Source organism: Formica exsecta, unplaced genomic scaffold, assembly GCF_003651465.1.
Source record: "Formica exsecta isolate Colony F162 unplaced genomic scaffold, ASM365146v1 scaffold295, whole genome shotgun sequence".
NCBI lineage: Eukaryota > Metazoa > Arthropoda > Insecta > Hymenoptera > Formicidae > Formica > Formica exsecta.
This window is the reverse complement of record NW_021850207.1, coordinates 993,036-1,007,077: the sequence shown is the minus strand read 5'-3', so window position 1 is coordinate 1,007,077 and position 14,042 is coordinate 993,036. Positions and strand designations below refer to the sequence as shown.

General features: G+C 35.7%; 1 protein-coding gene across 1 annotated transcript in view; it reads right to left on the bottom strand.

Annotated features, from left to right (window-relative positions):
* The window catches only part of LOC115237417, a 71,779-nt gene that overhangs the window by 12,601 nt on the left and 45,136 nt on the right, over nt 1-14,042 (bottom strand). The window contains exon 6 of the mRNA XM_029810425.1: nt 2,624-2,954. Coding sequence (XP_029666285.1) covers nt 2,624-2,954 — 331 coding nt within the window. The remainder of the gene's footprint in view (nt 1-2,623; nt 2,955-14,042) is intronic.

Below are 14,042 nucleotides of genomic sequence, written 5' to 3'. Positions count from 1 at the left end.
ACCGTGTTCGACAACTTTAATTACTTTTACTCTTTGATTATATGAGAAGAAGAGAGATTCAACACCAAGTTGCGTAGTCCTAATTAACAATAGATTATCTATCAGATATCTCGTGGAGTTTCCACACCACCGAATGTAGTTGAAATTTCTCGGATGAGAGATACATGGTTTGTCGCAATTTTTCTCGATTTCTTTCTCGCCAAGAGTTCTCGAGAAGCCTCCGCAACAGCACTTTTCTTTATATCGGTTTATCACGTGCGCTCTATTTACCTTCCGGCGACTTAACTTTTTAAGATCTATCTCCTGTATCTTTCACGCTTTTTACATTCCTCTTTCCGTTGTCGTTTTACACAAGTTTTATAAAAAAAATATAGATTTTACGATAAAGTTTTATGATACATTGAAGTACTTGAAATATTACGTGGAAGCGCAATTTTCTTACGCGAGTGTAAATATAATAAATTTATTTGATATGAAAAGATTCGCGATTTCAATATTATATTTAGCGAACAAGATGCAACGTGTAAGAATTCAATGCTATGCAAAAACTTGATCCATAATCAAGAGAAATCTACCGTAGCAGATCACCGTAGCTTCATATCTTATCCGTAGAGATTCTCTCAGGCAAACTTTCCAAATACTTCTTACGCGCACTTCTCCGCACCTGCATTATTTTTCTTTTCGTTTTTATCGAACTATAAACTTTCGACCTCGAAATGGAGAAAAAGTGTTTACGTTTACAAGGGACTTGCTCGAGCTTACCGATTACTGACAGAAGCTGCCACTCGTTCGATAGTGGAACTTAAGTAGTTACGCAGATAAATCTCCTTTACATTAAAGTTTTCGATTCACCCAAGTCCCCCGAGATCGACGTACAAACTGATCGTCAAAGAAGACGCTCTTGTCCTTAACCCGTCTTGTCCGTAAACTGTCTCGCTGAGAATCGAACTGACTGTCATAAATTATTCTCCAACATTACTTTTACGAATCGATGGTCTTTTTTATAAATGATAATTTTAGAGAATCTTTTTTTTTATCTCATCTTTCTTGAAAGAGTTAAAATATATAATCAGAAAAAAACAATATGTACACAAACGAGAAAGATTCGCGATAATTGGACTGTATCGTAAACATGGCCATCGAGTCTTTAAAAAGTCTCACCCGTGCATTTTCTTCAAAAGTTTTCCTTCGGACGTAGGGTACATAAACCAACGTTTTCGCTCAAATATTTGTCCGGCTTTAACAGAGTCGCTCCCTTAACAGAGATTCACATATTCCCGGATCTGTAATCTTCCTCGAGATCGTATTTCTTATGAAAAACCGTGTTGTATTTTATCCCAAATTGCACTCATTTATTAACAAATGATCCAATACGTTGAATCATATGAACTTAAAGCAGAACAAACTTTTTTTTTTATTTGTCGTAATAAATGAAAGGCACACAAGTGAAAATGCATTAGAGCATTTATTCATCCTTGAAACTGAATATATATAAATATTAATTTTTTATTTTATGACAAAATTTTATTTCAATATTTTTTATTTTAGCATTTTTCCTCGCTTCAATAGATTTAAAACTGTCCAATATTCGTTGGCTTCATCTTTCAGATAAATCCGTTTTATTTCATAACTCGTGAAAGCTTGTTTTGTTCCATATTGATTAAAATTGTTAATTTGTAACTTACATTTTTCGGTTTCTCTGGCAAAAAAAAAAAAAGTATAGCAGATTCGACGAAGAACCGTTTATTGAAAAATAGGAGCAAACGATGCGTGTAAATTATACTTTGGAACAATAAGATTCTAAAAATTCGCGCGTCCGTTCTTTAACGGAGATTCAGGCACGCAAGAGAAGCGTTCTCCTTCAAATAAAATATCGGATCGGTATTTTCGCGAACCATCTCTGTACCTTCTTCTCTTCTCACTCATATTTCCGTTTACCATCGATAAAACTATAAACATAATCGAGAAAATATTCCGTCCACAGCGATCGTATCTCTACGCTCTTATTGAGCCAATTCTATTCTCATTTTTTTGCGATTCGCGATGCGCATCTTCTCCTCTCTTTCTCGTTCCATTTTTCCTCCGGTTTTGTTCTCTTGTACGACAAGAGAAATATCTGGTCGATGTAAATTTTTTCCAGAGGGAAGAAGAGTGTTGATAGAAATCCAATCATTAGGTAAAACAAGTAACCAGATAACAAGGTAGAAATAAAAACATTCTCATTTAAAATTAAAAGTAATGGAACAAAAGCATATCTTGAAAATAAACATGAATATTCCTCTCCCTTTAACTACAAAGTAATGTTTTGTATTTTCAAATACAATCTTTCCTCGCAAATGTATGATATATTGCTGTTATCACAATAACACAAATAAGCCAACTATAAGAAATAAAAGAGAATTGTAATGTACCCTGCTTTTGATTTTCCGTATCTTCTCGCAACATCCTATACATTATTCTATCTGTAAAAGTTTTAAGTAAGTTTCGATATGGTTATTGATATTTTTCAACGCGTTTGCCTCGATAAGTAACGGCAGAAGCGTTTCTGAGATCAAATCGACTTGGACGAATATAGGAGTCGAATATATTCATTAGGGAAAAGTATCGAAAAAAAACGACTCACCTGAAAGATGGTGACCTTCTTCAGCACCGAGAGATTCACGTGCAACGCCAACTCGGTCTTGAGCTTATCCGGGAGCAGACCGAGAGCGGTGTTGATGTCACCTCCGCCTTGTATCCTGCCACGTGACCAGCTATAGTCGTACCACCTGAGCACCCGACGTTTCATACCGCCCGGCACCTTATGATGCCTCATGTAAGTCTTGGCGCCGTCCAAGAGCCTCTCAAACTCAAGACGGTTCGCATTCCTGTTGGTGATGACGTTGCCGACCTGGCCGACGATGGTCGCGAATATGAAGACGCCGATCAAGTAGCTGACTATCGTGAAGACATACCTGCGAATCAGGAAGGAAGAGAGCCGATCAGTCCGAGAGGGATGTGATCAGTGTCCTCCGTTCATGGACGAGCGGCCCCCGCCGGAGCCTTCCTCCTCTTTCTCTCTTTTATTTGCTCCCTTCTCTCTTACTTGTCTCTTCCTCTCGCGTTCGTTCCTCTCTTTCGACGCATACATGTCTCGTGCATCCCTTTCTTCCATGCATTCTCTGCTTTTCTCTCTGTCACACATCGACACATGTATCCGCACATATGCACACACGACACACACACATATGTACGAATTTTCACTGACTCGCTCTCTCGTACTCTCTGTTTGATCTTCACTGATTCAAAAACTGAAAGAGTGAAACGTGCGTACTTTACATTCGCCTGCAGAGTCAGTCTGTGATTGTCATTCTGATCGAGACTGATTGCTGAATCGATGAATAATCGAGCGTCATTCCAGATCGTTAAAATTTCTTGATTTTCGAGTCGGTGCCTTAACGAACTTGGAACTTGGGATTCACTCCTGATGCAATTTGTAAGCAATGTATGCAAACCAAGCGTTTAAATATTCTAAACGATATACGCTTAGAAACCATTGTATTATATTGATATTTCAGAAATTTTGCAACCGGTGGATTAAGCCAACGGTATCGATTAACATCGGTATTTTAGAATTTTATGATTGTTGATTCTTGCAAAATTTATAAATTCTACCAATGTTTTAAATTTGCTAAAGTAAATTTATATTCTTTATAATATGGGTTTTTTGGTATAGTATCTTATTACCACTAATTTTCAAATAATTCACGATTAAAAATGTAATATAATTTAGCGAACTATGCTTTGCGAAAAAAATAAATTTGCGTGAAAATTATATTCTTTACACAATTTCAAATGCAATAGAATTTTAACCAAAAAATTATTTTAATAATTACGTGATTAAAAAACATTTAATAATTTTGAAACACCCTATATGTATTTTCTACCCTAATGGTATCGACCATCTTTCTGACTGATACATACTCGGTCATGCCACAACCGATAGCTCTGCCTCTTTGTCCTGTTCGTCTACGTTTCATGATTCATCGTTCCTCTAAAGGTACTCTTTCCGCTTTTCGTGTATCGACACAACTGATATATACACACACACACAAAAGAACATTCATATATACATACACATAAAGATATTTTCTTCGATTTCCATTGACAGCCTCAAACCGACTCGATACATTTTCTAAGGAAAACATTCTTCCGCCCTCTTTCCTTCTGTCCCTTCCGGCGCGAAATTCTCGTACTTCCGATGACCTCGAACTTTCCCCTTTCAGTATTTCTCTCATATGTTCATCCCCCGTGACGGTCTCACCCTACCTCTCAAGCCCATCAACTCGTGTCTGCTCCAGAGATGGGCGATATGCTATTGATTAATCGATATTTGAAGCTTTATTTTTTTCAACCCCATCGATTAATTTCTAATACATATTTTAAATTAAAATAATTTATAACAAAGAAATAATCGGTTATAAGTAATCGTTCATTTTTTTTAAATTTTCACCGCTACTTCTTTTTATTCTTATCATCGTTCATCCTTTCGCTCCTGTCTTGGAATAGTTTTATTTTCGCCCTTTCGAGTATTGCGGTTTAACTCTTGTCGGTCAATTATCGATACACGTTGAAATGCTTAGTTTATCGCGTAATCGTTTAATGATTCAGAATAGGGCAACAGTTAATGTTTGTAAGTTCTTGTAAACAGGAATATACAAAAGGAAGTTCTCTCTCTATGCCATCTTCTATATAATCTTCTGTATAATGCATACAAATGTGGTGAACTCGGCGAACTCAAAGGGTCAAACGGAAGTCGTGATCCGGAACCCCGCGGGCTACAGGTCATCGTTGAACCGAGGAAATTCAGTTTGCGATTCGCTCGGCGTATTCGAGATAACGTGAGATCAAATTTGACCCAGGCTAAAATGAGATTCTCTGCTGATCGTTCTCTCTCGGCGTCTAGAGAGCTCTCTACAAATCGATCTTCCACGGCATTTCTCGCGCGGTTCGTGTTTTCTTCGGGTTCCTACTTGCCTGGTCATTAACCTATCTTGTCGTTATAGAGCCAAGGACACGTCGGGGGGTAGACGGTAAACGTGCCCGGAATCGATGGCATTAAGACCGCGCGAATTTCACGAAGCGATTTTTGCGTCTCGCGTCGAGATATATTTTGTGAATAATTTCTACAAAGAGATTTTTATTCTCATGTTTGTATATGTGATGGTATAGATTAATCATTTTTTGTTATACACGTGTGAAATGAACCATGAAAAAAAAAAATTTTTTTTAATGAACAAAAAACATATTTTGCATTCTTCTGCAATAACAGATGCGTATCAATTTTTGTAAATTTATATTTCAAAACTTTATGTTTGCGTGCGTTCAATAATTTATTCTCATCGATATAGCATCTATTTTTATATTCCATATATATGTTGAGAGAATATCTAGCTCTGCAATATGTACGATAGTTTTTATTAAATTAGATTTCTGTCGAAAAGGTAAGTATACATATACGAATGCCACTTATAAACTTATCTCGCGATACGGCCTCGCAATTTTCCAGCTATTTGCGTTAGCGTGCCAATATACGACTTATGAACTTTATCGTTCTCATCGTATTCTAATTAGCGTGACCCGTTGCAAACTTTAAAAGGAAAGAGATCTATCCCCGTCAGCAGCGGCTCTCTGTGCATCCGCAAAGTCCCTTTTACCACAAACACGGTCGTAATCCCCGATATTTTAATCAAGTAGGCAAAGCAATCTCGCCGGCTAAATCGTTCCGCTAAATCGCTCTGTAGAAGAGCGTATTCGAAGGGTCTGAGGACGGGGAAACGTCTTGAAGATGCTCCTCGCGGTATTCACATCCGAGGGAAGGCGGATTTTAATTCTCGGGAAATTAGCATCGTTCCTCTGACCGATGACAAACCACACAGACACATCTGTCCTCTTTTAAAATAATTTTGCTTTAATATTAGCAATTATATCACTTTGCGAGAAAAAAATAAAGTATGCGAAGATTGACCAAGTAATTATTAATATATGAAATGTATCATTAATATCGCGAAATAATAAAAAGGATATTGTAAAGAAGCTTTTCACTATTGGATACGCCATGAACTCTACTGCGTCGAGGTATTATTAAATAGCGCTGCATCGACTGAACTTTCGAACGCCATTGAGACTTTTAAATCAAGTTTCTCGCAATGAACAATGTGCTCGAGTGTCTACGCTAATAATTAACCTACTGCGAATAAGTAAGAACAGCAATCTTCGCTAAGTTCGTTTTTCATTGTATGTCTCTGAACTCGTTAATAACGCTCTGAGCTAAATGCTTGTTCGTTATTACAATACTTGACGTGACATGTTAAAGTACAAGGAAAGAATATATTTAAAAATAAAATTAAAATTATAAATATAAGATTATTCAAAGAAAAATTAAATATGTCCTTTTATTCCGTTGTGTTACTTTTCTGTACATAAACGATATCTAATTAAAAAAGTTTAATTGAATTTAGTTGAAAGATAATTGCTTTTTATTCCCAATACTATAATAACTTTTTCACGGGTTCTAAATATTATTTACAAATTCTTTTATATACATATTTATTACCAAAAATATTAAAAAATATCTCCCATGTATTAAAATATTCATTCTAATTTTAGAATCTAATTAACTTGTTACTTTGTTTGGTGTACCATAAATAAAAAAGAAGACAAAAATAAGTATAATTGAAAGGGTTTCAAGCAATCTAGATACAAAACGAATGCATTCGACAGTGCTATTTCGGAGCTTTCCACGTGTTAATTTATAGAGTGGAAAATTCGCGGACGCGATATTCGCCCGGTTATTGTGCCGGTCGATAAGTCGATCACGGGGACGTCGCGTCGATGCATAATATTAACGCCAACATGGTTTGTCGTCGCACAAGTCGGAATTACATCGAGAAGTGACGGATAATTTTGCTAAATCGAAGTTTGCTACTTCGCTCTGTGATATTATATCGAATTTCCGTTTACCGCAACGTTAAGCAATGTCGTGTACATATTTATTCAAATCACATCATAAGTTACACATATCGCACACGAATCGCTGCGCCGGATATCGATCTCTCGCATCTATTGATTATATCATCGATTAGATTGCATCTCGTGATGCTAATACCGTAATTAAAATTATGTTTCTACATGACGTTACTTGTATTTATTCCGATATAAAGCGGCTAAGGGGAATTGACATTATTATTCGCGTGCAATAAATTTCATTACGCGCCAACGCCGTTCTCTGTCGGCCAGCAATATCCTTCCTCCGGGTTTATTCGTTCGAAGAGCAAATTGCTGTCACGGGGAACCATCGTCCGCGGTAACGATATATCGTCCTCCGCGAGGTTCAACCAGACGAATCGGAGTCGAGAGATAACATTAATGGCATCGAAAATCGATGTCGACGCGAAATTGACAAAGATTGCTTCCGCAGAAATCGCTGCGGATATTAAAAAACCATAACGTTCTGCTTAATCGATTCGGACAAAATTAATTAGAATTAATTGTATCAATGGCATATTAACGTCGGTCAGATTTTAATGTAATCTTCATTTTTTTCCTCTTTACGTTTCCCAGAGATTGTTATCTATGAAGTGCACTATAAAATATCTCAATTTTTTTTTTTTTTTTTTTATAAAACGGATGATATAGAGTTATATATGGCGTGGAAAGAATCCAATTCTTGCGTTTCAGGCGCAAACACAGCCAGTTGCACACTGTGATGGGTGATATATAGGTCAATGGAACTTGGGTATACCATATCTGTATCTCGAGGCGAGCGAATGCCAAGTATCATAATAGAAGTTTTAAAAAAATTATGAAAACAAAGTTTGTAAAGTCGTATAAATTACGCTTATTGCCGTTTTCGGGATTTTCAAAATCATCTACAGTCTGACAGTTAAGGTCAGACAAATGTTCGTGGTTACAAGACTAAGAAAACGCTCATAAACTATCATTAACTCAAAGTAAGACAGATTGCCGTGCGTTCTCTCCACATGTAATGCGCAAATTGTATCATATTAACTATTTTATCGCAATAAATTCGAGCATTATAACTTTTAATTGTTTTGAGTAATAAAAATCAAATACGAGAAAAAAAATATGTTTACACGAGAAATAAAATGTTATAAGCAGAAAAAAAAAAAATAAAATAAAATCCGACCATGTAATTTAGATTGATTAATCAATATCAATATTCAGAATTATGTCAACTGTGTCAAATGTGAATAGAAAAATTTATCCATAATATATAATTTTTGTATGCTGATTATTGATGAAATATCCCAATACGTACGTTAGATTTATCTATTGTATTAGTGTGTCGGAGCGACACGTTAATCATCAACTGTGATTTTCTTATCGTGTGCTGTTATTAATGCAAACGATGCAAAAAACGAATAAAACTCGAAAGAGCGCGAAGCCCGAGGCGCGGCGCGAAAAACGAGATAGAACATTCGCGTAAGTATTATTCAAATTAGCCTCGGGTGTGGCTGAATACTGTCGCCGGCTGCGACAGAGATGATTTGTAATACGGTTGAAATTCTTATTGCGGATGGTAGGATATTAAAAAATCGGGTCGTTGCCGCTACGAAACCGAGTGTTTCGTTGACGATACGCCTGGACTTTCCCTCTCTCTTTCTCTCCCTTTTCGGCAATCTCTTAAGGGCTTTTAAGAATATTAAGTTTGAGGCTGAAAATTAAGATGTTCTTGCTAAGTACTCGCTTAAGACGACTTAAACGTCTTGTATCGATGCATTTTGAAAGTCAAACCAATCTCCTTTCGCGAGCCGCGTGTCATCGTGTAATAATATCTTGATCAGTTTATTTAAATTGATTAAGAACAGCATAGATAGATCGGCGGATAGTACAAGGCGACACAATCAATTTTTCAAATAATCACATAACACATATTTAATTTTTTTCGTACAAACAACTAAAAAATCAAACAATTGAAAACATCTTAATTTTATCAGATTTATCACGAAAACACATCTATTGATTTTGACGACCGCGATAAATGATCATAGGATCATTGGCACTTTCGTGCTCGCTTTCGCGAAATTAAATATCGGCCACGTTTTACGAACGATATTTTTGCATTTAATGCGTTAAGTCGATCATCGTATAAATTTTTCCGTCCTCGGCTCGTACGCCACAAATCATCGATATAGCATGGCTTAAATGTACATATATCGTGCGGATTAGCGGTGATACCACTTCGCGGTTTGCGGTCCACGGGCTTGTACGTCCGCATAGAGTGTGAACAGCGAGTGTCCCTTTTACCGAAATAACCGGGGATGTCGAGAAACACTATACAAGGCCACATCAGAGAATTTGATCTCTTCATGGAAGAAAAACTGGCTATTTTTATCTCTATATTATATTCTTTTCTTGTCTATCGAAAAAGTCATGATATCAAGAAACAGTATTAAGGATTTTTTAATCTATATATAAAAAAAAATATGATATGAATATATTTTGAATACTTTCAGATATATTTTTTTCTACTTTTTTTATTATCGAGAAGAAAGTAGCTCAAGATAAAGAAAGGAATATATTGCAAAATATTAAAGAGGGATTGACTCTTTTGTAAGTAAAAAAATGTCTCAAACAATTTTTAAAAAATTGTATAAAAAGATAAAAACAAGTAAAAATAAAAACAATAATTAAATTAATAAAATAATCATACGGTTAGATATAATTATATGCGATATGAAATTCACTGTCATTTTTTCTAAAGCGTTGAATTTATAATACAACAAATTTATTTGATTCAAAGAGTTGAAAAAATCTATTAAATTATATTTTAAAACGGCACATTTAAAATTGCTAAATAAAAAGAGAATAATTCATGATACAATTATTTTTGACATAAAATGTTTGCTTTTAAAGTCGAAAAGTTTTGATAATGGAGAGTTAATTGTTGAGAGTTTTTATATTTTGCATATTAGATATATATATAATTTTACGATAATTTAGCCTGAAATGTATGATATAAAAATACTGTCAGATAATCTTGCTGCAAACCAAATTATACTCAACGGTTTATAATCACGATACCGTGAACCTAATCGATAAATATTAGCAATTATTTAGGGCGCAAATTGCGCTTCTTGTATTCAATTAGAATAAAATTAAATGGACAGTATCGTTTATATTGAGCACAATATTTTTACTGTTAAGTAAAGAATTGATAAAGCCCTCAATATTTTTATATTCGCATTTCTGTAATGGAAATTGATAGCTCTCGCGCGGGACTTAACAATATTTACACATATTGCGTGGGTATTTACAGTAATATTCCAAACCCGTCTGACGCAATTCGCCTACGCTTCGACATTTGGCGTAAAAAAATAACTCGTCACGAAAATATTACATCCTGATGGATTGCCGTGTCCGTTCCGATCAACTCGCTGGAGATATGCGCCGTCGACGATACAATATCCTTCCGTATGGATATCGCTGCCTATCGCTGTATCACTGATTCGGTTTATCGGAAAAAAAAAACAGTCAAACGGTGTTGAGAAATGAATATGATTTGTTACTGTGTATATGGAACTTTAAACTTTAAAGTTTCTATAAGACAACGTGTAGTATGAATAAAGTATAATGAGATACAGTTGGATGTCTCTTTAATCACAACGTGCGAATATACACAATATCAGAATAATTTCAAAACATGCCGTGAGAGATGCCCTTCGGGGACACACTTTGAGAAGATAGACGTATCCTCGGAAGCCATGACTTGAGCCAGGAGGTTTCGTATCTATGAAGGAAATTATACGCCAATCGTAACGCTATTGTCATTCAAAAATTCCACCGTCTTTACTGAACGTGGCTATTGTTACGCGATAACCACCAGCAGATTGACGAACAAAGAGTAATTAACCGCCAATGTAACTGCCTATTTAGACTGAACTAGTCATCGTTGTATTCACGGGGATGAATAACAGCCGATGCGCTTTGATTTGTCGCCTGCGGCCGAGGAATTATTGACTAACAAATTTCCAACTTTGAGATCTTTTTGTCGCTCATCTCGGTCGACTTTTTTTTTTGTAAATGCGAATAACGCGAATTACTCGAATAAATATAAAATATATCTTTTATTTTTGATATATAATATATATCTATATATTTTTCTTGTTTGTTTTATTTGAAACTTACTGCAATCGTATATTCCGATTTTATGTTATTGTTGTCTTTATACGATTAAATTGTAATTTATTTTATTTGCAATTTTATTTGTGATTTTATTAGTTTTTTTCAATAAAAGTTTTATTATTTATTATTGCTTTATCTAATAATACGATATAAAGTGCATATATGTAAGTGCATTATGATCTTTTATGATGCGTCGTGGGACCGCGAAAAGTCTCGATTTACCGTTGAATTCCAGCACGAATCTACCATTTGTCATCTCGCGGCTTATGGTTGCTCATTACACGTCGGTTCGTGAGATTTTCTATAGACGATTTCGCGACGAGCTCATCATTATTAGGTTCGTCTTATCATCTCTTGCCTCCTCTCTACCCGCTTATCCTTTCTCGGCCTCTTCTCGATAAAATATCTCGACGGCGACTCATCGATCACTTTGAGTCCGTCGTGAGTTACAGAGAGACGTTTCCGACTATGTGTCGTTTCATCGTGGCGACACTTACTCGCTGACAGTGATATAAAGTACTTTTATGTAAGTATCATATAACTTTCTTGCTAGAGCACATTTTTAAATAAATCTACGATGCATCTTAAAAATATCTATATTTTAAAATGTCATTTATTTTCTCGATTAGCAGCTTTTATGAGAACGATTTCTTTCATAATGCAATTTTATTTTGAACGCGATATTTTTGTTATCGCTTATACATCAAACAATATCAGTTTATCCTGATCCTTGCAGCGAGTGTACTCATAATTAGATAAAAGATAATTAATTACATTTTGTCCTAAATATGTTTAAACATAGATATTTGATTAATTAATTTTTTTAGAGTTTATGTAATTTTTGCAGATTACGAGAAGAAGTTTAGGAAAAGCTATATCATAAGAATATGTAATCAGCCTATTCAATGGCTCTAAAGCCTAATATTTTAAATATGGATATCGTCCCGTGTCTCTTTACTTAAATCCCCAGGAGACCTGGATGACCCGATTAAAAGACCCCCAGAAGGTTGGATAGCTCCACCTCGGGTTCGCTAAGCCCGTACTCACTACTGTGAGCCCCTGAGGGAAAGTTATAGATATGGAAAAAAACAAAGTTGTTTTTATATCAAAAACCTGCGAGTCGTTTTTCATCACGTATTTTTTTTTACGATGACATCCATCTGTTGGTTTTACTACTTGAATGAAGAGATCATTTCCGTAAGAACCGACTCCGCGCATACAGAATCTCATTTTATCGTCAAAGAGTTCGTCGCGTTCGAATCATGAATAATCCTCTCATCGATTTGCCGGCATGCACGCGCGTATCCCGTGATACACGCGACGCATAAATTACACCCTCGCACGACTACTGGTCGGTCGATAACCCGGTGGTGGAACGCAATATCGTTACGAAACAAACGTCTCCCGCATTCGGGGTGCCATTTTCTTCCCCTTTTCATATAAACTCCCTCTCTCACTCTCGACTCGAGATATTCCGTGAATTGCTAAGCGCGTGAAAAAATATTCTCGCGTTCATATATTGCGAGTAAAAACGTGTACGTTCCTTCCTTAGGCGGTTTATATTTGCATGATTTAACTGCGAAGATGTAAAGAATTTACATATACATGATTTATAATAATTTTTAGATGAATTAGAAATAGAATGGTATGTGTAATGATGAGAAAAAATATATTTAAGATACTCGATAATAAATTATTCAGATCAATTGTTTCAGTCTGGAAACAATAATATTAAGATAGTGCTCTAATTAAACAGGGATGGAGAGGCTATAAAAATCATGATATAAAAGTAACGGTAAATTCATACATTGCAAATTATAACAAAAATTATAATTCTTCACATATTTATATAACGCGTCCCATATGATCGCATAAACTAATCAATGTGGATTTGCTATTATTTTCTGGTTACCAGTGCGGATAATTATTTGTCCATATATCTGCAGGGGAGCGGCAAAAAATAATGATGTTTGCAAGATGAATACCATTCCAATTAGCTATTATCGCGCAATATTCGAGTTATGCTCCATATGCTGGGAACAACGTTTGTTTCGCAGCGAAAATTTCGCCTATCACTGCTCTTATAAAGATCTGCGTTCGTAAATGCAGCTCAAAATGAAGCACATTGTTAGCTTTTCTAATTGCGTGACGTAGATTTCGCGATATAAATTATCCGTGTAATAGTAACGTGTTCGTGTGACCGAGCGGGTAAAATCCATTATACCGCTAGATAACATTCCGGCGAGATACAGTCGCGGTGAATGCCACTTTAATATTATTATACCGGTAAAATTAAATCGCGCGATTTACATCGGGTGTCTTGTAACGTGGCAGCCCGTTCGCCAACGACGTTCCTATCATTTTTCAAACGAACGTCTCCTTCGTCGCGACATAATGTCGTAAATGAAGAGTCCGCTTTGCCTCCTCTCTCCGTGATATTCGCTTTCATTCTCTCCCTGCAAAATTCTATCGCGCTAAAACGACTTTCCCTTTAAAGTTTAAAGTCTCGATTAGATCCGCAAATATTTTTGGGAATCGTTTTATAAAATCAAATAAATCGATCTTTATAATAACAAAAATCCTGTATTTTTTCGATCAGTTTATACGACAATTTTTCAGAAACGATAAAGAGAGTTCATTTCGTTTACGCTTTTTTTCCCGTTCCTATCTTTTCCTTTTCTCACTTCCCCCCTCTCTCTTTCTCATCTACAAGCATTTGCCCTCATTGCATTCTCATTTATTCTCTACTATATACCTTCTGTCATTCTAATTTCCATTTTCTCTCTCTGTCTCACACGCTTTCTCCCTCATGCTTTCCCTTTCTCTCCCATCTTTCTCTCTTTCGTTCGCTCTCT